The sequence below is a fragment of the Pteronotus mesoamericanus genome, unplaced genomic scaffold (genome assembly GCF_021234165.1).
Source record: "Pteronotus mesoamericanus isolate MK-2021 breed Mesoamerican mustached bat unplaced genomic scaffold, CSHL_Meso_final scaffold_54, whole genome shotgun sequence".
Lineage (NCBI taxonomy): Eukaryota > Metazoa > Chordata > Mammalia > Chiroptera > Mormoopidae > Pteronotus > Pteronotus mesoamericanus.
In genome coordinates this window covers 76,330,532-76,357,189 of record NW_026555321.1, presented here as the reverse complement: position 1 = coordinate 76,357,189, position 26,658 = coordinate 76,330,532, and the positions used below count along the sequence as shown (strand labels likewise).

General features: G+C 34.1%; 1 protein-coding gene across 1 annotated transcript in view; it reads right to left on the bottom strand.

Moving 5' to 3' along the window:
- Nucleotides 1-26,658, bottom strand: part of SNTG1 (syntrophin gamma 1) — a 576,561-nt gene that overhangs the window by 281,305 nt on the left and 268,598 nt on the right. Inside the window, exons 4-6 of the mRNA XM_054595747.1 lie at nt 15,434-15,490; nt 1,454-1,511; nt 51-94 (exon numbers count right to left, since the gene is read on the bottom strand). Coding sequence (XP_054451722.1) covers nt 51-94; nt 1,454-1,511; nt 15,434-15,490 — 159 coding nt within the window. The remainder of the gene's footprint in view (nt 1-50; nt 95-1,453; nt 1,512-15,433; nt 15,491-26,658) is intronic.

Here is a 26,658-nt window from a genome sequence, read left to right as displayed (position 1 = left end):
AGTAACTTTATGTTTTGATTGGCATAGAACAATAATAGTAAAATATTTACCTGTAAAATTGCATCCCCGATAAAGAGTAGTCCCGAAAGTTCCGCTGTGAATGAAAAAGAACAATTGATTATGCATCAACCACTTTCTTTATACAGATTAGTTTTTATAAATTAAACTCAAAATAAAAAAATAAATGCTTTATGTGGATATTATCTTAAAAGATGCACAAAGAATGTAAATACAAAAGTAGCCATGTGATTCAGCCCAAATACTGAAACACAAGCTGAGATATTTCAATTTAGTTCCATTTCAGATTTTACAGTTGTTAAAACATATACTGTCTTCTGCATCAATGACTAAATTTTCTCATGTACTTACAATTTTAAGGTAGCTATGAAAAAGTTAAGATGTAGACATTCAATACATCAATCATTGAATCAGCCCCAATTTTTTTTTAAACATTTGATTATCTTATACATATCAGTTATTATCAGGTGCTTTATATCTTTAGTGATTTCCCTAGGTAAAGTTTTATGTGAGGGGTTAGCTGAGTTAAATTATACATAAGAACTGAAAATATTGGGTTGGCCAAAAAGTTCATTTATTTATCTATTTTTCCCACATGGTAGCTCTAGTAGCACTTAGTTGTCTTTAACATCATTCAAAACTATTTTGTTAGATTGTATTGTGACAGTTGTCATATCAACATGTATTTTAAAAATCTTATCAAAATTGGTGAATTTTTGTGTAGCCATTTTAATATTGATGATGGAAGAAAATCTATAACATTTACAACATACAATGTTTTATTATTTTAAGAAAGATAAAAACGCAACTAAACACATAAAAAGATTTGTGCAGTGTATGGAGAAGTTGCTGTGACTGAGCGAAAGTGTCAAAAGTAGTTTGTGAAGTTTCTTGATACTTTTGACTCCTTGGCCAAGTGATTCTTTGCTGTGGGGCTGTCTTACGCATTGGAAGACACTTAGCAGCACCCATGGCCTCTACCCACTAGAAGCGAATAGCAGGAGAGAGCCGACATAATTAAAATATCCAAATCAGTGAAGTTATTGGTGAAAATTAAAAACGTGTCTTTTATTTTATGGAAAAAAACGAATTGACTTTTTGGCCAACCCAATAATATACATCTAAAATTGCTTATACTTGATATAACTTGTTACCATTACATTTGTTTGTATGTTTGTTTAATAAAACAATTGAAAAGTAATATACTCCCTAATTCATACACAGTTCAATGCTCTATTATCTTTCATAAAGTCCTTCCTTGGAATAAGAAAGTGCATAGACTCAGGAGTCAGACTCATTCACTTATTGCCTGATCATGGGGAAGCTGCAGTTAGTCAATAACATACTGATTTATGATTCTTATATAATTATCTTATTCTTGAATAACAATGGCTTACAAAGGAATGGCTACAATATAATTCTCTTAATACTTTACCTCTTTGCTCCTTGGAGATTTTTGAAATGACAACTGGAATGTTATGTTCTGCACCCCCCTGAAAAGAGAAAAATCATATATTGTGCTTCTTAATCTAAAAATTAAAAAAATGCAGTGTTTAGTTAAAAGCTATACATGTTATGAATAGCATGTTAAGAAATACTAGATAAAATTTAAATAAACTTGTGGAATTTCCTCAGTATGTAGATAGTACTCCCAAGAAAATTATCTACTTGTTCAGAATTTTACTGTGACATCCATATTTAATAACAAGTGACTTTGCAAGTTTTTATTTTTCAAATAGAGTGATAATATGTTAAATAGTCATTTTTTCCCAATGTGTAACAGTACTGTCCATTGTAGAAATTTCTATTTAGGGCTCTAGATGATCATGTGTTTCCACTCCTATGATTAAGCTGGTGACTGAGCTCAGGCCCCTTTGCAGGCTGAACGACTAGAGAACCTCTACTTGCACAAATGGATACACAAAATCAGAGTGAGCAAGATGGGAAATGATAGTCTGCATTTCCTTAATTAGTATCAGATTCCATTTTTCAGTAAAAGCACAATAACAGAATAAAACAAAATGGCAAGAATGTTGCAGTACTTTGTCTAACTGAGCAAATGAGATATGAAAAAAAGAAACAAAAACAAGTTAGCTAAACTTTTGTAGAATACAATAAAATAAATCCCTGAAATAACTACAGAAAATTTGTTTCTATATTACAGAGTTGAGACAGTTGAAAGCAATAGATGGAAAATCAAGTAGGTGCATTAAAGAATAAAATGTCTTGCATAAAAGAAGTACAAGATGGGGCACAAGTAGATTTACAATTGTGAGTATGTGAAACAGTTTATTCTTATATTATTGCTAATTATTGTATTATTTTTCATATCAACAATTGTAAGCCTATTTTTGTCCCACCCTGTATAGCATATGTAAGATAGTTTAGTTGAAAGGATTATCTAAATTCCACTGGGTTTTTTCTATTTTTAGAATAAGTATACCTCCTAAGCCTTTGTTTTTTTTCAAGCACAATAAACTATTTTACAACAAGCATTTCCAACGCCCCCACAAATGCCTATTTTTAACATTAAATTGCCAAAATACTTTAAGGTAGGCAGTAGTTTTTAAGAAAAGAGGTGGTTTTCAACTTTTACTTGACAAGTAGTTCTTTCTTTTTCTAGAATATTACGAAGAAATATGAAAAATAAAATATTGAAAACGGTCTTAATCAATTTGAAATTCAAACCCATGACTAAGTTAACATGTTCTCACTATTTTCCACCAACCCAGTACTTACCCACCCACCCTCACTAACTCAGTGAGAAAAGTCTCTGGCATAAACTGCACTGGTACCTAAGTCTGTTTTTGCTTTGTAGTCTGTGTGTGCCGAGCAAGCAATGTCTACCTCTCATCTGATAAATTACTCTCCCTGATAAAAGGGAGAGTAATTTGTAACTGGCAATTGGATGGAAGTGAGTGCTTAATTAGAACACAGTAAATACTTAATAAAAAGTAGTTGTTATTATTATTCATTTGTAGGGGTTCAGAATAAGTCACCACAAGATGTGCCTCTGGGGTATGCAGGTTGTTTTGAGTTAAGGGCAACTTTAGCCACAGGCTCAAGAGAAACTTCTGTCCCTCTCTTTAACCGAACCACGTGGAAGAACTTAAATCAGAGGCCTTGCCCATCATAAGAGATTATCAGAGAGAAGCTCTTTTGAGCTATCTATAGGTCCAAACAAACTTTTATTCACCAAACTTGTGTTCTTACCATTTCACAGTGACCTTTTGAAGGCTCCCCAGTGCATTACCTCGTTTCTAGCTCAGGGTATCTTATATAGCTCATCCCCCCTTCTGCCCCTGAACTTCTTTTGCATGTGAGGGTCTCTGATTCTCTCATGTATGTGGGATTTCCGTACATATACATGTATTAAATTTGGTTATTTTCTTTTGCTAATCTGTCTCATGTCTGTTAGACCAGCCAGAAGGACCTTGGTGGTAGAGAAAATTTTGTTTCTCCCCCATGCAGTTCATCAATTAAGATTTATGAGTAAAATTACATGTCATTAAGTAGTAAATAAAATTAAAACTAATTTATTCTAAGATACTTAATATTTATTTGTAAGGATTCCAAGTTCCCAATACCCTAAGTTCTGTTCTATTCTTTTCCATTATCCTTATCGGCTTCTATCCTGCTATTTTTTTATTCATTATTTACATTTATTACTTGTTTTCTCTCTCCTTCATCCATCCTAAACTAATATGTAAGTATTCTATAAGGACACTGAATATTTTTGTAATTTGTTTTGTCCATTGATATAACCTAGTGCATGAGGGATAAAGCATGTGGCGAAGAGGCTGTAGCTGATAAGGAGATAGGAAAACCAACCCTCAATGAATTTATGGCTTAGAACCAGCAGAGACCAGCTCCATCCAACATTGTGACTAATTTCACCTAATGGTAACCTCTAACCTCATTATACACTCATTGTAATACATTAGCATGCTAAATGCCACACCCTGTACTTCCCTGAGAGAAAACAAAAAGTCCAAAAGAGGTCACACAATGGCCTATGGAGCTCTAACAAGAAGTCTTTACAACTTTTATAATTTTCCTGGAAAAATTCTGAATATTCCTCCTTCTCATTGAATGCCCTACCTTTAATCAAATAAACTTCATTAAGGGAAGAAAAATCCACTAAAGGGGAGGTTCTCTGTCTCACTACTTCACTAATAAACTCATTTTCACTTTAATACCATGCTGGCTTGAATTTGAATTCCTTTCTACTTGAAGCCAAGATCCCAGAGTGGGTCACTGACCCTGCCCCCGGAACGCCTGCATCATATGGAATAATGCCTATCTTTTTCATCTTGAAATGATTGTTGAATAAGTCAGTGAATCAATAAATAAAGTCTACAGCTTTTCCAACCCTGGAACTGTTCCTTTAAAAAAATTGGAACACCTGGCCAGTGTGGCTCAGCTGGTTGGAGCATCATGCCATATACCAAAAGGTTGTGGGTTCAATTCCTGCTTAGAGCACATACCTAGGTTGTGTCTTTGATCCCCAGTCAGGGCACATATGGGAGGAAACCAATTGGAGTTTCTCTGTCATATCAATGTTTCTCTCTCTCTCTTTCTCTCTCTCTCTCTCTCTCTCTCTTCCACTCTCTGTAAAATCAATAAACATTTATTTAATTGCAGAATTTTGTTGTTGGAGCTGGGAAGATATACAATAATATCAAATGTACATGGTCACTGAGAGTTTCTAGATATATCTAGAAACTGGAAAGTATTTTAAGAATGCATTTCCCTTTCTTAAAAGAAAAAGCTTGTTAACTAAAATAAATCACTCATTAAAGAAGTTTTATGTAACATAAAAATAGAAAACAAGATCATCCAGACATTGTGGTTTAGATATTTTAAGGTAGACATTAATATTGTTTATATCACTCTTGTCTTTTGTAGATGTGTTTAGAGTATTTTCCTTCAGCTTCTTTTTTTTTTCCTGCTTCTTAGTTTTCTCTCCTTGAATTACTGATCTAAAGATTTTCTCAGTGTTTAGGTTTTTAATTCACATTACCATGGTAAGAAAATGGGAAATCTCTCCCTGGGACCTGTCTAGAAAAAATGCTGTTGAGATAGCATCTTTTTCAGGGCCAACTCAGTAACCCATTTCCCTCAACAGCCAGATTTATAACCACCCCTTAATGACAAGATATAACTAACCCCTATTTTGTGAACATTTTTTTTATAAAATTTTTCCTGAGATCTGTATGGTTTGTACTCAGAGGTGTTTTGTTTTTTGTTTGTTTGTTTGTTTTAGGCATTTGGAGTTCTGAGAAAAATTTTAAACTAATTTCAGAAAATGAATTTATAATTAATTAGATAGAAAATTTTAAGACAAAGACGAGAAAAAAATTGTAACAAAATTTTTACCATAGGTAGCTAGATATTAATAAAGGAAGGGAGCAAAGAGATATAGACATTAAGAAGCTTTACCTACTAGGAAGCTACAGCATCACACACTCCCTAGTAGATCAGAGCATTCCCAGTATTCCCAAGAAGATTAATACTGTTCCCTTCTTTGTATAGGGAGAAAGGATCAGCTTTCCAAAATCCCCAGGGTATAACCATACCATTTGCCCAGACTATGGGGAAGGAGGAATAGAGCCATAATGAGGAGGTAAGGACTGTTTAATAAAAGCCAAGATGGCACAGAGGCAGATGCTTCTACTATGGGGCATTTGAAGTAGGAACCAAGATGGTGACCATAGAAGCTGGTCAGGCTAACCTGGGAATAGGATGAGATTGCATAAGGGACACAGAACTCCAGAGGATTCAGGAAATGCATAGGTTAAGGGGAGGATTCAATGCAAGCCCACGAATGACTGGGACATTGATTGGTTAGTTTGAAAAAGTGCCTGCTTTCTAAAGCTTGAGATAACAACCCAAGCAGGCCTAGCAGCTGCCTGGGGCCTGGGACCCGTGGCAGGTTGCACTGGGTCTTGCATGGGCCTGAGCACAGCAGCAGCCAAAGCACAGCCGGGAACACAGACTAAGCTAGCCCAATGAGGAAAATTACAGGACTAGAATAAGCTTTGATACGGCTTGAACTGATGACACAAAATTTCTGGCTTTTGGCCTTTGTTCTGAGCTTGATGGAGACAAGACTGAACTTTTCCCATGGCGGGAAGCTGAACCTAGGACAGTCTTTTATGTTTGCTACAGTTCAATAAACTTTGCCACTGAAGCTCTATCTTCCCATGCAGGCCCTTGAAATGCTTTTCTTGCAGCACTGCAAGAACCCCATTCCCACCGGCAACAAAATCACAGTACCTTCATTTATTGGATAAAATGTGAGAGCAATCCAGCTCCGTTAAAGTTCATTAGATTTAGTTCTGGACCTAAATGAGAAACTCAAGGTTTTCTGGGAAAGAATCAAATAATGTGACTCACTCTGTTCAAAAGAGATAATAGGCTTCCTTCCCCTCAGATTTAGAATAAAAAACAAAATCCTTAACCTCCCCCTGCCATGTGACCTTTGCTCACCTCTGCTGCTTCATTCTCTGCCTTTATCTGTTTGAACGTTAAAGGAGGTTAACATAGACTGCCTATTCTGCCATGAAGATATTTTTTTTTCCTTTACTCTTAATTAGATAAACTCTTACTCATATTCAAGATTCCAGCTGAAGGATCCCTTCTTTAGCATCGCCTTACTTGAAGCAATTCATTTCTATAGCACTGAAACATGGCTGTGATTTACATTTATTTATACTGCGATTTTTAACTAAGTTATATATTTTTTGAAAATTTTTTATTTATTGATTTTTTTTGGAAAGAGAAAGAGAAAAAGAGAGAGAAACATTGCTTTGTTGTTCCACTTATTTATACACTCATTGGTTGTTCCTTGTATGCGCCCTTAGTGAGAATTGAACTTGCAATCTTGGTGTATCAAGCCGACACTCCAACCTACTGAATAACTGGCTGGCAGGGCCCTATTTACATCACAGTTTTATCAATTTCTACTTTACTATCAGAGTGTAAAGGCTCTGGGGTCAGGGCAAGCTTTCCTTCTTTACCATCTGTTCCTCAATCTATCCTTAGGCCAGGATTTGTGACTAAGGGGTACAGAGAATAAATGAATTAACTGAATTCTGTTGTTTCAGTGTAAAATCAAGTTTAAGGAAAGTCAACTGACACCTAAGGGTACCCCCAAAATATTAAAACATATACTATTCAATTTTTTAATAGTCTGTTTACAAAGCATAGTTAATTTTCCAGTTAACTTATAGGAACCAGAATATAAATTCTCATTTAAAGCATTTTGAATAGGACCCTATATAATGATTTTTGCCAGTACAACTGAAATTCATTTAAATCAAACCCAGAATATTTTTAGAGCATTGGGAATCTTGCAAAATAAATCTTTTCAATTCATTATTTTTATTATTACAATCAATCAATCAACTACATTCCAGGTTCGTGAAGATAAAAAAAAAATACATAGACCACACAATTATATATTCATTTAGAGTAAGGAAAATACTTGTGAACAGATAAAAACACAATAATTAGAAGTAAGAACCCAGTGAACAGGTATGGAAGAGGCACCTAAAAGATTACCTGGCATAATCTGGGCAACCATTCTGAATCTATTTGAATCCCACGCTTTGCTGCTGAGGATACTACTATCATAATTTCAGACTGAATATCTGGAGTCTTTTGCAATTTGGTCTCTGACCATGCTCAAGTAAACAGGCCATTTTTCAGTTTAAACTCCGACTCTGTATACTTAAGGAACTGAATCATCGCATTGTCTATTTCACCACAAAACTTGTTTCACCAGTTTATTTTGCAGACTCCAAGAGAAACTGAGGTGTCGGCCCCTGCTTTATTGCCCCTTTGCTCATCATATCTTGTTGATATAATAGGCATTTAGACAGACAAAAGTAGAGTAGGAAAGATAGGCCAGGTACAGAAGGTCACTCAGGGCAGAAAGTCCCAGGTGTCTAACAATGGACAATTGTAAGGGAGGACTTCTATACATAAAAGCTATAGGAGCTGTCAAGAAGAAAGACCACCCCCCACTGAATTTACAGGTTGAAACCTTCAAAGACCAGCTCAGCCTAACATATGGCAACTAATTTAACCTAATGATAACAACGAGCTCCATTACATGTTCATTGCAATACATGAGCATGCTAAAGGGGAGACACTCCACACTACCATGATTGGAAACAGAAAGCCTATGTAAGGGCACAAAATGGCAAAGGAGCTCCTCTGTGAAACCTCCACCCATTTTCTTAGAAAGATTCTGAGTATTCCTCCCCTTCTTCGAATACTCTCCCCTCACCCCCGGCCTCCACCAATTAAATGAACCTCAATAAAGGAAGCAGATTTATTAAAGAAGAGCTGCTCCATCTATGGAGTAGTCCACACTCTGCCTCAGTGTCTCACTTAAACTTGCTTTGACTTTAAACTCTATGCTGGGCGAGTTTGAATTGTTTCTCATGGGAAACCAAGAACCCACAGTGGGTCACGGACCCTAAGGTCCCTGGACCACCGAACGCCTACATCAGCAATGTTATTTTTTGAGTTGATGAATATGCTCTAAAATAGACTGAAGTGATAGTCACACATGCCAGGGTCCAGGGAAAGACACTCAAGATATCCCATAATGGCATATTGATTATTTTGAACTAAAGTTACTTAAAAATCTATACTTATAATAAGAAAACCCTGAACTCTCTGTCCCCCTAAAGGCAAAAGACAAATCTCCTACGTGTTTGGTGCCCTCCTTGCTCCTGTAGGTTGAGACACAACTTTATCACAATAGTTAAAAGAATCCAGAGTTGAAAAGCTTGTGTAAACAAATCTTGTACCACCTTTACTAATTTACTATCCAAACCCAAACTTTGTTTAGATTCTTCATGAAGAAATACCCAAACATTGCTTAGATTACATTGTAATGAGCAGTAAATTTCCTGTCCTGTTAATTTATCACAAATTTAGTGTTTCTTTGTCTAAAAGGCATAAAAGTTACCCGGTTTGATCATTTCTTGGACCTGATTCTATGATCTGAGCATCAGATTGTGATTCTCCCTTGGACATGTATTAAATTGGTTTGTCTCCTGTTAATCTGGTCTTGTTTCAAGTCCTGCTTTAAGAACTTGAGAGTTTTCTCCCTCCTCTACATGTATATCTATACATAGATTGTGGATATAACAAAAATCATTGAACTGCACACTTTAAATGGGTAAATTGTATAGTATGTGTATTATATCTCAAGAAGCTATTTAATTTAAAATGTCTTTCAAATAATAATTGGCCAGTGGCTGGTCTGACTTGATTCTTGAGACGAATTCATAATCTTCAATATAAGCTTCATTACCTGCCTGTTATGTTCCTGTTTCTATGGTGGTAGGCATCGATGCTGTCTCTGGTGTAAACAGATAAATGACTCAATAAAAAGATTGGAAGGACAATATGAGGAGACATGTATGCAGATGTGTGTGAATTTATACTAACAGTTCACATTGGAAGACTTTTACCCTAAAATGACTAATAAATTAATGGCAGAAATGTATTATAGTTAAAATGAAGACATGCATTTTTATTTGGTAAATTTGATACATTTAAAAATCGGCATTTGATGTTAAAAAGTTGCTTGCTTGATCCTGCACATTTTAATTCATTTATTACTTTTAAATACACTAGCATACATATACCTTAGAGAGGAAACATCATTTATGTTTCCCAAGAGTTCAAAGATAATTTAGTCTAGGTCTTATATCTATAGAGCATAGTTTTTAAGAAGAAGGGCTTTGTCATCAACTTTAAGTGGGGGTTAGGCTCAGCTCTGTTACTTAGAACAATGGGTAAATTAACCTCTTAGTACTTAATCTCATTCTTGTAGAGGGATAACAATTGTAGTTACTTTGCTGGATAGTAAACCCCAAGTGAAGCAGAATATGAAGCTTTTAACTCAGAATATAGCACTCAAATAGCAGTTACTAAATATTAACAATTATTGTTTATAAGTGATAAGGTTGAAATGGTATTTTATTTTTGATAATTGCAAAATTAAAGCTTCTGCATAGAAACTACTTTTGATTATAAACATTTCCTTAATGGACTTGAATAACATTGTTTACGTAAGAAAAACTTGTCTTTTGGAAAATGCAACATAAAATATTCTTCTGGTAATAATATTCAAAACACCATTTTCCTAGAAGGTGATTTTTTTTAAAGTAACAATTACCAGAAGTGTTCTTTTAAAATATACACGTACATGATATTGTATTTTTAAAAATAAAGAGGATAAATAAAAGTCTCATAAGATCTAGATGGTTGCCTACTTTAAGATGATTATCCACATGGTAATCATTTTAAGAAGAATGAGGAAAAATATAAACTATTAGGTGCTATGGGTCCTATTTAAAATACAAATAGAAAAGCTTGACATTTTACTAAGGAGCAAAAAACAAAAAACAAACCCCTCAAAAACGAACAAGAAACATACACACAAGCTTGTGACTCCTGAAGAATGTTTAAATCAAGGAAAATACAAAGTTATAGCAAATAAGAGAATGGCTCTGAAAGCAACACAAAATTTAAAACAGCTTAAGAAAGAAAAAAAGAAGTACTAAACTTGCAAGAGGATGGAAGGAGAGCATCATCTCAAATAAGAGGGGAAGACAATACATATGATCTACCTATAAGCGGAACTACAACAATGAAAGAAGAAGGCAAATATGACCAGCAACACTGAAAGGAAAAGAAATAGGAAAGAGGGAAGGGGGGAGGGAAGGGAAGGGAAGGGGAAAGTCAAGGAACATATAGCAAGGATTGGGGGAGAGTGGGGGGGGGGGGGGGGGGGGGGGGAGGCAGAGACAAATGTATTTAAAAAGTAAATAAATTAATTAAAAAAAAAAACAGCTTAAAATGAACAAGGCTTCCTGGATGACTGAGAGCAGGAGTGAGCACAGTGCAAAAAGCACTAGACTTGGTTCATGACTAAGTTTCTGACCAGAACCTGACAAGCACTTCTCTCCTCTTTGAGGTTATAGGGTAGGGGCTTGTGGATGAAAGGTCACTCAAACACAGCAGGGGGCCGGGCCAGGTTTTCGGTGCCTGTATGCCACGCCCATTTCTTTGTACCATTGTTCAGTTATGCTTTTGTTCCTTCTAGAAGGGAATAACTATAACATGGGACCAGAAAGCTATGATCGAGGGCACACTCTTCAGGGTTTAAAAATAATTTCTTTCAGTTTTACAAGCTGAAGACAAATAGTGCGTCGTAACAGAATGGAAAGGTGGGAGCAAGAATGTCAGCTTTGCGTGTGGCACCTCCTCTTCAAGACATCTGCTTTCCCACCTGCAGCTCCAGTGCAAGTCTGCTCTGCGCTCATTGGTCCTTGGCTCTATGTTTCGTGGGGTTTTTTTTTCCTTAATTTGGAAACAACATGGATATATAGGTGATTTTGCGTTCTACTTTTTCATAGTCAAATAGTCTTTATAAAATGATGGCATTTCAGGAATCTATACGATAAGTTTGCCTATGAAGATGAATGAGATTTCTATATTAAATCTCAATATATTTGATTTAAAAATCCTTGGATGACTGTTGCAAATTTAGATATTTGGACATAATTTTAAAAATTATAATAATTATGATTTTCACAAAAGAGTCTCAGATTTTGTTAAAAGTTCTCATAATGCAAACTAAACAACTTAAGGTTAAAAAAATAATAGCAGAAAGGAAAGTAGACAAAATTTGAAAAGAAAGTGAATTAAAACTTACTTATATTGTTACAATTTAAGTCAATAATTACTTTTCATTTTTATTAAATTTATTGTTTCCCCTTATTATTTGGGATTTTAGGAAATTTTGAAATGGGTACCCTCCTCAATGTGCACTGTCCCATTTGGCATTTGGCCTTCAAGGGAAGATGTCAAATAGAAGACCTAGAATTAAACTGCAGAAACATATAACTATGTCAACCTCTGAGGTACCTACACAATTTTTATCCCAGAAGTTTCAAAACTGTCTAATCAATTAGATAAAATAAGAAAAGGTAAAAGGTAAAGGCTTACTTTATTTCACACCCAATCTCAGGGAATCTCTGGCTGGAGACAGTGTTTGGCAGCGAAAATAATGTTCATGGACAGGTGACATTAGGCCTAATGGACATTGATAGCGTCAGGGACATCGTGCTACCCCAAACTATAACCACTGAGGAATGTTAGTAAAGAAAGCATTAGAATAGATGTTGTATAAAAAGTTTTCTTGACTGTCAGCTGGGACACCTGAAGAATTCCTGCCATGTGCAATGGCAAAAGTCACAAGGAAGCTCCCAGAAGTCAAGATTTGTCAGGAGAATGCAGCAAAGCCAACTAGCTTTGCCTTTCAACAGCTCATTTTAAAGTATTTCAGTGCTTTCTGACCAAAAAGGACATTTTATTGTCTCTTAGCCAAGTTCTATAAAAGAGCTTCTGGGAAGGGGAACCTGAAATAACAGTATCACATGTTCTGAGTACAGTAAAATTCAGGAGCACCCGTCAGAGCCTTAACTGTATTGGTAAAAGCCTTTCTGTTGTCTAGCATACACTCTTTCTTCTGTTATATCTAGTTGAGATATTTGAGGTTTTAATTAATAATCCTCACTACAAAACCTCCAGTGTGTGTCAGCAGTGATTACGTAAATGAAACAAGTAAGGATAAAATGTATGTTTATGTCTTCATGTGCATAGAAATGGCTAACTGAAATTCTTGAGCAATAAAGAGATAAATGACCAACACTAAAATATTAATTCTGCATTAAAATAATTTCTTAATCTGTCCACTGCATATATATAGTTTATAATATAAAATATTATATTATGTAAAGTTCTATAATAACATTCAATTCTAATATACAGTATACTATTAAAGTATATAACATGTATATTTTAAATTCTCAGGTCTAAAGAAAATAGAGCAGATAGATAAACCCAGTATTTTTTCCAATTACATGTGACAGGACAAAGGGAAAAAGGATTTGTTCAATAACATTGCTATTTTAAATAAGGAAATAATCATATTTTAAAATACAACAGAATAAAAGGTAGTTTAAAATAAAGGAATACAGTAACAGAATAAGAGTTTAAAAAATAGAACATGGCTAAGTTGTTTGGAGCATTGTGTTGTAGACTCAAAGGTTGTGTGTTTGATTTTTGGTCAGGGCATGTCTGGGTTATCGGTTTGGTCCCCAGCTGGGGCACATGCAAGAGGCAACCCATTAATGTTTCTCTCACATAGATATTTCTTTTATTTAAAAATATTTTATTTTATTTGAGAGAGAGAGGAAGGAAGTGAAAAAAAGAGGGAGAGAAACAGAGAAATATCAGTTTGTTGCTTTCTGCAAGTACCTTGACAGGGACACAGCACAGAGCTCACAATGCAGGCATGTGTTCTGACCAGGAATCGAACTGGTTACCTATTGGTTTACAGGGTGATGCCCAACCAACTGACCCATGCCAACCAGGACTCACATTACTATTTCTTTCTCTCTCTCTCTCCTCCTTCCTCTCTCTCTGAGGTCAATGAACATATCCTCAGGTGAGGATTAAAATAAAATTAAAAAAAGATAGATAGAAAAGCAAAGATCAGTGGTACTGAGAAAATCAAAATGGAAAGCTCTAATAAATCTATTAGATTTATTCTAACTAAATCTATTGTTTATATTTCTGTTTGTGTGACATAAGAATTAAAAAAAATAATTTCCTTTTTTGTTAAACCTCCCAGAATATGGCAACAATCACAGTTCACATACTTCTTTTATGGCCAGTATTTTGAAAGCACATGGATTTTGGAAAATTATTGTATTTCTTATGTGTCTAAAAATTTTACTTGATTTGAAATAATGAACTCATTAAGGTGAAATTATTCATTTGGCAAAAATTTTGATTTTTTAAAAGTGTCTAGGTTATAAAATTTGGTATTTTAGTAAAAATAAATAAAAACACATTGTTAGGTTTAACTTATAAATTGAAATTAAAAAAAGAAAATAACATTTTTAGCTGCCCTCTCAGAAATAGAGTCAGTGCAGGTAGATAAAAACACATCTCTGAAATGAATGCTATTCTAACTATTGAACTTTATTCACACTCAAGTGTTTTTGCTCTCTTCATGGACTTTATTTCTTAGTCATACCTTTAAATCCTTGACAGCATTCTCAATAAGTATTGTACAAAACAAAAACAAAGAAATAAACTAAAACCTATCTATTAAACATTGGAATTGCCACAACATCATTTCCATACTTAAATCTTATAATTTGTTTGGTGTGTCTCCCTGGTCTTAGTTGATGACAGATAAAATACAAGTACATATTAAAATTAACATTTTATATGGTAATATTTTTATTATATGTCTACACAATACTATTCTACATTGATCAATTTTCTGAGCCATTTTCATAATGTCAACTAGAGCTGTATTCACTAAACCATGAGTTCCAATTTTCAAGCATCTGTAACTTGAGCTGTGTTATCATTTCATGAAATATTTACTTCAGATGTATGATTTTCACCTTATGTAAGCAAAATGCCTAGCCCAACAATCAAGAGAAATTTAAATTTCATTTATCTATTTAGAGATGTAGGCTTCTAAAAGGTATTTTAAAGTCCTTAAGTTAACTTTTCCAGTATTTATATAATTTCCCATCATTTTAAAAGTTCTGTTTGGCTTCAGTGATGATAAACTGCAGGTGTGGTACATCTTTAACAGCCAACAATATACAGAAAGAAAAGCCCATCAGTGTCATGATTCAAGGGGAAGGGAGGTGGGTGGAGGTGGAAGAGGGTATAAGGGCAATAAGTGGTAATGGAAAAATACAATAAAAAGTGAGCAATTAAAATAAATTTTGAGAAAAAATGAATAAATGGCAATAAAAAAGATGGTAATTTTTATAATAACCAAATGCTAAACTTTATCCTATATATTTGGATATATATATATTTGGATAGTAACATGAGATTTTACTATTTTTTAAATAAAAATGAACACTGAAAAGAAAATGATGAATAGAATACAATTAATACTTAACTTATATAAGACCTCATTAGCATAGAACTTGTTCTGGCCACATTCATCGACAGGTCAATATTTTCTACTCTGGTTGATTAAAAGATGATATGCACACTAAAACATCATATTTGTTAGTTTAGATGAAAACAGATACAAAAGGTAATTAATTAGTATTATTCAATGCCAAGTGAGATAAAATTTCCAAATACTTCTGTAAAATTTCTAAATCAAAATGTGGCCAAGTTTCTACGAGAAACTACTTAGCTTACATCTCAGTCCAGGTACTGAGGAGTTTGTTATAGTCATGCTTGCCTAATTATTAATCTTCCAAAAACTAAAATACACAAAAAATTCAGCAGGATAGTATGTCCTTTGTAAGGATAGACTGGAAAGATGGGCTACCTTTATGCTTAATCCAAATCCTCCTACAGTTTGTCTTCTAATGGTCACCGTTCTTTCCTGAAAGACAGGATTTTAAAAGTGGTTAGCTTTTTATAAAACTGTATTTGCACAACATATCCCTCCTCTAACTTTTGTTTTTACCCTTAAATATATAGAGACTCTTGCAATAAATGGAGTGTTTTGTAATTTTAAAATTAAACATTAATAATTTATTTGACAAGATAAAAGGACTGTACTGTTATTAAACAGCTGAATTTGTAAAAATTAATTATTTTCAATAATTTTTTGGGACATATTTTGGAATCAACTTTTAAATCTCTTCTCATTTTCACATTACGTATTCTTGTTGTCTAAGAAATGACAAGGTTTTGGTTACATCAAAGTAACTCAATGTCAATGGTAAATATTATCTTTCAACTAAATTCTTATCTCTATCACTCCAAGTCACATTGTTTGCAGAGATTTGATAGCAGAGCCAGAAGGCTGCCATGTCCCAGCACATAAGTAATTCATGTGTATTTCTGGGATTGCAAGTGCAAATAAACCAGGTTCAAAATGATTGCTTTCCTTTTTTTTCTTTAAATTTTTTTACACCTAATTTATAATGATAATGATAATGGAATTATCAATTTTCAAAACAAGTTCATTTCCCTTCCATATTGGAAACAATAATTCAATCACTGGTATATGAAAATTAAAAAAAAAAAGGAGCCATCCTTTAATCTCCAATATTAAATTAATAATACTCTGTTTTAGGGTACTTATCTCTCTATAATGCATATTCTGGAGCCATGCAGAAAGGTTAAAAGCTTTTATTTGCAGCTTTCTCCATTTACTTATAACTTTCTCATCTTCTTGAATATTTTCCTACCCATAAAGATTTGAGGCACCACCGTGCTCACCTTGTACCTGCCATAGATATTTGTTACCTGGTTCCTGCATTTTACAAATGCCTAATTTGCATTTCTATGCCTACATTATCTATTTCTATATCTAAATGCTGCTCTCTTTCTTATACATGAATTTTCTCTTTTATTCCATGATTTTGGAGGGAATGTGTGGAACAAATATAATATCATTTGAAAAGAACCAAGAGAAAATTTGAAAAAATGTGTGCCTCCAGTGGCTCTATTTAAATATTTTGAGACAGCATGAACTTCATCAATTTGGCAAAGTTATACACTAAATTAATTGTAACCAAACATTTAGATTTAATAAATAAAAACAAAACAATACCTGAAGAACAAGATTGCCATACAAAAAATTAAGGTTTATTGTTATTTATTTTTAAGTAAAAATAAGTCTTATTAGTTGGAGATGGGTGCATATTAAAAAGAAAATGGTGTCAGTGAATAGCATTTAATAATATACATTTCTTATTTTTGATTGTGTGCTAAGTAATTTGGTCTATTTTAAAAGTATTCATAGTGTATTCTTTTAACCAGTCATCTAATCATGTTTTCAAACCAACAATTAAACTTACATTTATATGAATAAGTTTATGTATGTATTACAATTTATGCAAAGCATCTTAAAACATAAAACATCATACTTAATGCTATATTATTAATATTAGTATTAATAATTATTAATGCTATATTAAAGAACTCCAAAGCTCTATTTTTAAATTCATAAACAGACTGTTAACATTACTTTCCATTGGTGATATCACAAGTATGAAAAGATGGATTGTTTTAAAATTTATATTGCAAAATTTATAAATATAAACATACCTGCATGCACAAAAGCAAAAAAAAAGTTGAACATATGCATTATAAATATGGAAAGTCTAGTTTAAAATAAACTAAATGTTTTTGGAAGTGTCCTTTTATTGGCTAAACAAAAGCAATCTGTTAAATTAATTAATCTTTTATTATTTTCATTAAAAGATTAAAGAAAACTTGTACAATACAAGCACATTGGAATTAAAGTCATAGGCTCTATTAATGACTCAAATATTTACAATTTAAAGTGTTTAGCAAATTAATTAAGCCCTCTGAGTCTTCGTTTCCAAATCTGTAAAATCATGATAACTAATATACAGTAACAGTTTTGTTTTGAGGATTAATATTTGTGAAGAACCTTAGCATATAGTAGAAACTTAATGAACTAACACATGCATAATCTACAATTCTAGACAGAATTTTTTATTTAATAGTCCCATAAATATCTACAGAAGATTTTCTACATCATGTCCCAATATTTACTTCACAGAGTAGCTCAAATACTAAAAGACTCAGACTCAGGGTTTGAAGAACTAACTGACTATCTTTATTCTTTTAAAACAGAGAAGCAAACTGCTTTCACAATAGTGCCTATCAAACTAAACTAACATTCTTGGAGGGCAGAGCTATTTTCTTAATTCCTTTTCTGTGTGAAATAAGTACTGGATCCCTTAAAACAGAATTAAAACCAATGGTGAACTTAGCTCAAACAGCTCCCATAAACTACCTTAAAATAAAGATTTCAATCTGTCAAAGCAAATGCGTTTTAATTAGCAAATACAATCACCTAAATTTCCTGGTATATCTTTCATAGCAATCATTAGTCAAAAGGGCAACCTGGTGGTTAAATTTTATCAAGTAGACAAATATGAGCTGAAACACTGCTTTTCTTCAAAGAAACAAGCATGCTGAGTTGTCAAAGGTCCCTGCAATGCCTTTATTCATTCTCTAAAAGACTGCCTTTCAATATTGGGTGGAGAATATTAAGAACATATTCCAAATCCAATACAAAATTACTGATTCAGACAGGAGCTTGGAGAGATTAAAGAGTCAGCAGAAACTTCTGAAAATCTCAGAAGCAGCACTTATTTTAATATTTTTTAGTAACACGGGCGCACACACATACACATGCAAACCCCGTCGATTACCTCTGTATGCTGTTGCTTTATTAGCTTACTATTAAGAGAGGTAAGAGTGATGGGCAAGACAAATTATTTTTTGTTTTAAAGCCAAAATATTAAATTCTTTACTGCAGGCAGCAAGATGAATGAAAAGGCAAGTAACTGTTCTCAGGGTGGCACCTTGCTCACAGTCTCCCCAATTATATTCGTGTTAGTTATGATCTCTATCCCCTTTCTGCCTCTCCATATTTGGTGTTTCCTTCCTTCATCTCCTGCCCCACCAAAAACAAAACCCACAATGCTAACAAACTGTTTCAGCTCTTCACGTCATAAGTCAGAGAATATTAGAAAGCTGACCTGAAGTTATATTTCGTTAACATATCTTTCTTGAGCATCATAATACTGCTGCCTAGTAACAAAGAACTTTATTTTGGAAAACTATGGTATCAATTATTTCATTATTTAAAACACAAAATTAAGATGGGTGTTCATATAAACTCACATATATAAAATATATTTATTTAATCTTCCTATTTGTTACAAAATGTAAAGGATGGAGTCCCAAATAATTTTCAGACTATATAATGATGTGCTGCATACTTAGATAATCAGAATTAATCTTATTAAAAAGCTTATTTTTTAACTTGCTCAATATAAAAATATAATTCTAACCACCATGCCCTCTCAAATATTTTATTTTATTTGAAATCCTCTCTACACTGCATGTGAGAACCAAAATATAAATATTACCAAACAAAAAAAATGTAGGTATTATATACCTAAGGTGTAAAAATTTTTGAGATATATATGTAAAAAGAAAAAAATGAGGACAATGCAGAAACTAGAGAGGTCATCAAGTGAAGAATTGTATTAATTTTCTTTGATGTAAACAAAAGAAGATATGTAGTAAAAGAGCTAGGGAATGTCATTAGCTCTGTTTGATAACTCAGGAGGAGTAAATAAACTTGAAAGGAATAATAATAATGATCATAGCTTCTAATTATTAAAGCTACTCTATAAACTCATATTTCTCTTAGGACATATGATTATATATTAAAATATTCTATTTTGTTAGTTAATTTTTTCTACTACAACTTTCAGAGAGCTAGTCCTATGTGTTATTCACAGTTGTATTCTGAGTATTTAGCATATGCCCTAAATGAAAGTTAGGTGTTCAAGTGTTAAGGAGTTTCTTCACACATTTCCCCACATAATCATTACAACAACTCACTGGCATAGGCGATATTTTTCTCATTTAGAATGAGAAAACAAATGGAAAGGATTTAAATCAACTTCACCAAAATCCAAATCCTGATTTAAATGAATGTTTCTCTGATTCCCACTGTCTTTTTTTTAATCACAACAAGCCCTAGAAGAGATGGTGAATTTTGACCAAGGAAACAGAGAAAAACTAAAACATCAAGGTGCAAGGTAGCAAACAGAGAGGGGATTGTGAGCAATTGAATGTTTTCCCTCTAAGACTGGAACAAAGCAAGGATGTTCATTTTTGCTGTCTTAGCTAGTGCAAAAAGGCAAGAAAATAAAATAAAAATCATACAGATTAGAGAAGAAAATATAAACTGTCTTTGTCTGTAGATAATTCCAAAGAATCAACAAAATTATCATGTAACTAATGATAATTACTTTGTAATAAGTAATTATCACAAAATCACAGGACACAAGGTTAAAACAGTGAGTCCTAGAATATTGTTTCATTAAATGTTGTTTCATTATATGTTAATAGAAAAAAATCACTTCCTGTCTGGAGACACTGTCTGTGTGGAGTTTGCAGGTTTTTTCCAGTTTTTTCTGGGTACTCCAGTTTCCTTCCACATCCCAGATATATGCATGGTAAGTGAATTGACATGTCTAAATTGTTCCAATATAATGAGTGTGTGTGTGTGTGTGAGTGTGCAAACTCTGATGGAATGGCATTCCCACATTGGACCCTGAGGTGCTGAGGTAGCCACCTTGACCTAAAGTTGGAATAAGAAAGAGAGTTGAAAATGAATTTGATTGCTTCTTTGTATTTATCTTTTTAAGTGTATCTATAGCTTCCATTTATTTAAATGATTAATGTTAGAAGTGTTTTGGGTCTTTATTTAGAAGTTTAGTGATTTTTTTTGGCCAGAAATATGCCACAGGAACTTAACTTGCTTATATCAATTAGCCTATGGTAAAGCTGATTTTATTATACATTGTTTCATTTGAAATTCCAGTTTCTATCAATAAGTCTAAGTGAAGACTTACTGTATACAAAAGTCAATTATCCTGTTGTATATGAGAAACTGTAATTTGAAACTAAAATTACAATATTATTTATAATATCTCACTTAAAAAGAATGCTTAGGTATAAATCTAACAAAGTGAATAAAGATTTATATGTGGAAAATTATAAAACTGGAGAAAAAATCAAAGATGATCAAAATAAACATAAAAGTAGTTCATGTTCATGAATTAGAAAACTCAATATTTCTAAAATGTTAGTTATTCCCAACTTGATCTAGAGAATCAGCGTGATCTTAAAATAATCCCAACTCTTTATGATTATCAATAAACTGGTGAGAAGGTTTATATGGAAAACCAAAAGACCCACAGTAGCCAACACAATATGGCATTGGAAGAACAAAGTTGGAGGACTCAGGATACCTGACACAAGACTTACCATAAAGCTACAGTAATCAAGACAGCCTGAGTGTTTTTGAAGACTAAACACATATATCAATAAATATAACAGAGAGTCCAAAAATAAAACCAAAAAATGAAAAATATATATGGAGAGACAGTCAACAGATCTTTGACAAATGAATAACAGTAATTTAATGAAGAAAAATAGGGTAGTCCTTATAAAAAACCCAGAAAATAAACAAAGAAAGGAATCTAGGCCTAGATATTATTTCTTACACAAAAATTAACACAAAATAGATAAAATATATAGAGATAAAAGACAATATTATAAAACTTCCTAAAGAAAACATGGCATAAAATTTACATGATTTTGTTTTGGCAGTGAGATTTTAGATATAACATCTAAAACATGGTCCATAAAAAAAGAGAAAATTGATCTTAGGATAAATTAAATTTAAAAACTTCTGACAAAATCACAGAAGATGGTAGCATAAGTAAACATGACTTACTTTCTCACACAACCACATGAAAGATACAACTAAAAATAGCACAACAGTCATCCAGAACTGTCAGAAATCTAGTTGAATGGAAGTCTGACAACTACAGAATTAAAGAAACCACATCCAGACCTGGCTGGTGTGACTCAATGGATTGAGCACTGGCCTGAAAGGCAAAAGGTCACAGGTTGGATTCCCTCTCAGGGCATGTGCCTGGGCTGTGGCCCAGGTTCCCCAGTTGGGGTGTGCAAGAGGCAACCAATCGATGTATCTCTTGCACATTGATGTTCTTCACCCTTTCTTTCTCCCTACCTTACTCTCTTTCTAAAAGAGTAAATGAATAAAATCTTTTAAAAAAGAAACCACATCCATCCAGACTGGTAGGAGGGGCAGTGATGCAGAACACTCTGATCCCACATCCATGTGTGGTGGATAAAAATTTGAAAGGGATATTTCTGTAATTAGGAGATCCAGGCCCCCCAGCCCAGGGTTCCAGTGCCAGGAAGATAAGTGCCCATAACTCCTGGCTGCAAAACCCAGTGGGGATTAAGTCAGTGGAAGAAACTTCAGGAGTCCCAAGCAGCTCCACTTAAAGAACCCACACATGGACTCACTCTCCCTGAACTCCAGCACCAGGGTAGCAGCTTGAAAGGCATCAGTGTTATATAGAGAGGAACTGAAGTGTCTGGCATCAAGGTCCAACCACAGCACAAGTAGCAACCATGTCAGATTGCTTTATAGTTCATGCAGGGTGGCCCTGGGCAGAACACAGGTCGGGGCTGACCTTGGCCTGCACAACCAAGAAAACCCCAGAGCCTGCCCACCCAGTGACCAGCTACAGACCATGTTGGAGCAGTATCACCCAGTCCCTGTATAGCTGCTCCTCCTTGGAAGGAGAGCTGTGACCAGTGGTCACAGCCAGCTCTTGGCAGCTTTCTGTCCTGGATAAATCTCTCCCATTGACCTGTGAGTAGCAATCAAGGCTCAAGTGCAAGAGGAGGGTATACTGAGCCCACATAAAGGGTGCACCACAAGCACCCAACTTTGGTGATAGGGGATGCTGTGTCACTGGACCCTACAGGACACCTACTACATTATGCTGTTCTACCAAGACAGGGAGTCATAGAAGCTCTACCTAATACATAAAAACGAACACAGGGATGCAGCCAAAATAAGGAGACAAAGAAATATGGTCCGAATGAAAGAACAGATCAAAACTCCAGAAAAAGACCTAAACAAAAAGGAGATAACCAATCTATTAGAAGTAGGGTTCAAAACATTGTTTATAAGGATACTCAAGAAGCTTAGCAAGGACCTCAATAACAGAAAAAAAAAAAGAAAAAACCCAGTCAGAAACAAAGGATTCACTAATTGACATAAGGAACAATTCATAGCAAAGACAACAGTAAAATGTATGAAGCTGAGAATCAGACCAATGAATTGGAATATAAGGAAGCAAAAAAACAACCAATCAGAATAACCTGAAGAAAAAAGAACCCAAATTAAAAAAATGAATATAGTGTAAGCAGCCTCTGGTAAGTTGTAAAAACAACTTTAAGTGTTTTAACATTTGCATCGCAAGGGTGCCAAAAAGAGAAGAGAAAGTGCAAGAAATTGGAAATCTATCGGAAAAAAATTATGAAAGTAACCTTCCTTAATTTGGTGAAAGAAATAAACATGCATGTCCAGGAAGCACAGAGAGTCCCAAATAAGATGGATGCAATGTGCCCACTTCAAGACACATCATAATTAAAATGACAAAGCTTAAAGATAAATAGAGAATCTTAAAAGCCGCAAGAGACAAGCAGTTAGTTACCTACAGGGGAATACCCAGAAGACTGTCAGCTGATTTCTCAAAAGAAACTTTGCTGGCTAGAAGGAGTTGGCAAGAAATATTCACAATCATGAAAAGTAGGGACCTACAGCCAAGATTGTTCTAGCCAGCAAAGCTATCATTTAGAACCAAAGGGCAGATAAAGAGCTTCCTAAACAATAAAATACTAAGGGAGTTCACCATCACTAAACTATTATTCTATTAAATATTAAAATGACTTATTTAAGAAAAAGAAGATCAAAACCGTGAACAATAAAATGGTAATAAATACATATCTATTAACAATTGAATCTAAAAACAAACTAAGCAAACAGGAAGAGACAGAGTCCTGGATACAGAGAGAATTTTGATGGTTGCCAGATGGGAGAGAGTGTGGAGGAATGGGTGAAATGATGAGTGCATTAAGAAGTATAAATAGGTAGTTACGGAATAGCCATGGGGTAGTATAGTAAAGTACTGTATAGGAAATGGAGTAGCCGAAGAAATTATATGCATGACCCATGGACATGAACAATGGTGTGGGGATTACCTGAGGGAGTAGAGGATGCTGGGTAGAGGGGGACAAAGAGGGAAAATCAGGACAACTGTAATAGCATAAGCAATAAAATATAATTAAAATATAAAGTTAAATTTAAAACTTCTGCTTTACAAAAGACACTGTTGAGGTAATGATTAGACAAGCCACATATGGAAAGAAAATATTGCAAAACTTATATCTTATAAAGGACTGTTTCCAAAATATGCAAAGAATTCTTAATATTCAGCAAGAAAAATAAACAACCCAATTAAAAACTAACCAAAATATTTGAGCAAACATCTTATCAAAGAATATACATTTGAAAATTAAGCATATGGAAAGAGTCTCAATGTCATTTATTATTAAGGAATTTTAGATTAAAACAATAGGACAATATTACATACCTATTAGTATAGCAAAAATCCAAAATATTACAATACCAAATGCTGTCAAGGATTCTCATCAAGAGGAATTCTCATTCCTTGCTCGTGGGGATTCAAAAAGAAGTTTGGCAGTTTCTTACAAAGTTAAACATAGTATTAACACGTGATCTAGGAATTGCATTCCTAGGTATTTATTCAACTAATTTTAAAATTTATGTTTATATAAATACCTGAATGCAAAAATGAGTTTATAAAGAGTTGCTCAAAATTGGAGATGACCAAAATGTTCTTCAATAGGTGGATGAAGTAAACAAAGAAAAACCCGTGCTACATCTATACAATAAAATATCGCTTAGCAATATACAATCTATACAAATAAAAAGAAATGAAAGACCCAGTTACAAAAATATATGGAGAAACCTCTGTTGTATATTACTAAGTAATAAAGTTAGTCTGAAAATTACAGATACTCTAATTCCATTTATATAACTTTCTGGAAAGGCACTACTGTAGAGACAATGAAACCATTAGTAGCTGCCAGGATTCAGGTTGAGAAAGGGAAGATTGAATAGGTGAAGGACATGAGATTTATAGGGCAATAAAAGTCCTAGAGGAGAATATAGGCAGGAAACCCTCAGATATCCCATGCAGCAATATTTTCACTGTTATGTACCCTAAAACAAGGGACATTAAGGAAAGAATAAACAAGCGGGACCTCATCAAAATAAGAAGCTTCTGCATGGCTAAAGAAAACATCAGCAAAATGAAAAGGGAACCAACTATATGGGAAAATATATTTGCCAATGATACATTAGATAGGGGTTTGATCTCCAAAGTATATAAAGAACTCACACGACTCCACTCCAAGAGGACAAACAATACAATTTAAAAAATGGGCAAAGGACCTGGGCAGAGACACTTCTCCAAGGAAGACATACACAGGGCCCAGAGACACATGAAAGGATGCTCAGCATCAGTAGCCATCAGAGAAATGCAAATTAAAACCACAGTGAGATACCACTTCACACTGGTCAGAATGGCCATCATAAACAGATCAATAAACAACAGGTGCTGGCGAGGTTGTGGAGAAAAGGGAACACTAGTACACTGTTGGTGGGAATGCAGACTGGTGTAGCCACTGTGGAAAACAGTGTGGAATTTCCTCAAAAAGCTAAAAATGGAACTGCCTTTTGACCCAGCGATTCCACGGCTGGGTTTATACCCTAAGAATCGTGAAACACCAAAGCAAGAGAACCTATGCACCCCAATGTTCATAGCAACACAATTTACAATAGCCAGAGGCTGGAAGCAACCTAATTGCCTGTCAGCAAATGAGTGGATCAAAAAGCTATGGTACATTTACACAATGAAGTACTATGCAGCAGAAAGAAAGAAAGAGCTACTACCCTTTGTGACAGCATGGATGGAACTGGAGAACATTATGCTAAGCGAAATAACCCAGGGGGTGAAAGATAAATAACATATGATCTCACCTATAAGTGGAACCTAACCAACAAAACACATAAGCAAGGAAAATATAATTAGCAACATTGAAAGAAAAAGAAACCAACAAAATCAAGGGAGAAGGGGGAGACAGGGAAAGGGAGGGGAAGGGTCAAGTGAAGGAACATGTATAAAAGACCTCACACAGTTCTCTCAGTCTCCATCAGCTATCCTGTCACGTTTTCCTGAATCTCATTGATGGTCTGAAATTTCTTTGACTTCAAAGGTGATTTTAGTTTTTGGAAAAGCCAGAAGTTGAAGTGCACCAAATCTGGGCGGTAGTGGGGCTGTTACCTGCGTGATTTGATGTTTCATAAAAAAAAAAAAAAGTGATGCATGAGCAGGTGTGTTGTCATGATGAAGCTGCCAATCACCAGTTGCCCATACCTTCAGCCTTCTGAATCATCCAAATATTTTCCATGGAGGAATGTTCAAGCTTAATGCAAAATTGGATGCAATTCATTGCTCTACTTGTTCACTCATTTTGAATGTGGTGACCACAAAGTACACATGCGCACTCAACAGTGTCTACCACCCCCACTGACTAATACGGTGAAGTCACTTTTCCGTGCACAGATATTCCAGTCCACTTTTCTTGGCTGCCAGGTTACATCCATGTTGCGCAAAATGTTATATTAACAATGGCTGGACTTTTTCAGATGTCATCATGTTCTTCATATATACTAGACATAACTTCATTCTCAGAGTCATTATTTGCAAAAAAAAAAAATTCTCCTATTTTGTGTGTTGCCTTAGCAACATCTTGAGAGTATACTCTGAAGGTCAAAAACTTTAATTTTGGTGATGTACAGTTAATTTATTTTTTGTTAACTTGTGCTTATGGTGTCATATTTAAGAAATCATTTACCAATTCCATGTTACAAATTTTTACATCTCTGTTTTCTCTATGAGTTTTATATTTTTATGTCTTAAATTTAGGTTTTTTGATTCATTTTTAGTTTTTCTTTTTTGTATATGGTGTGAGATATGTCTCTAAGTTTATTTTGCATGTGGTTAT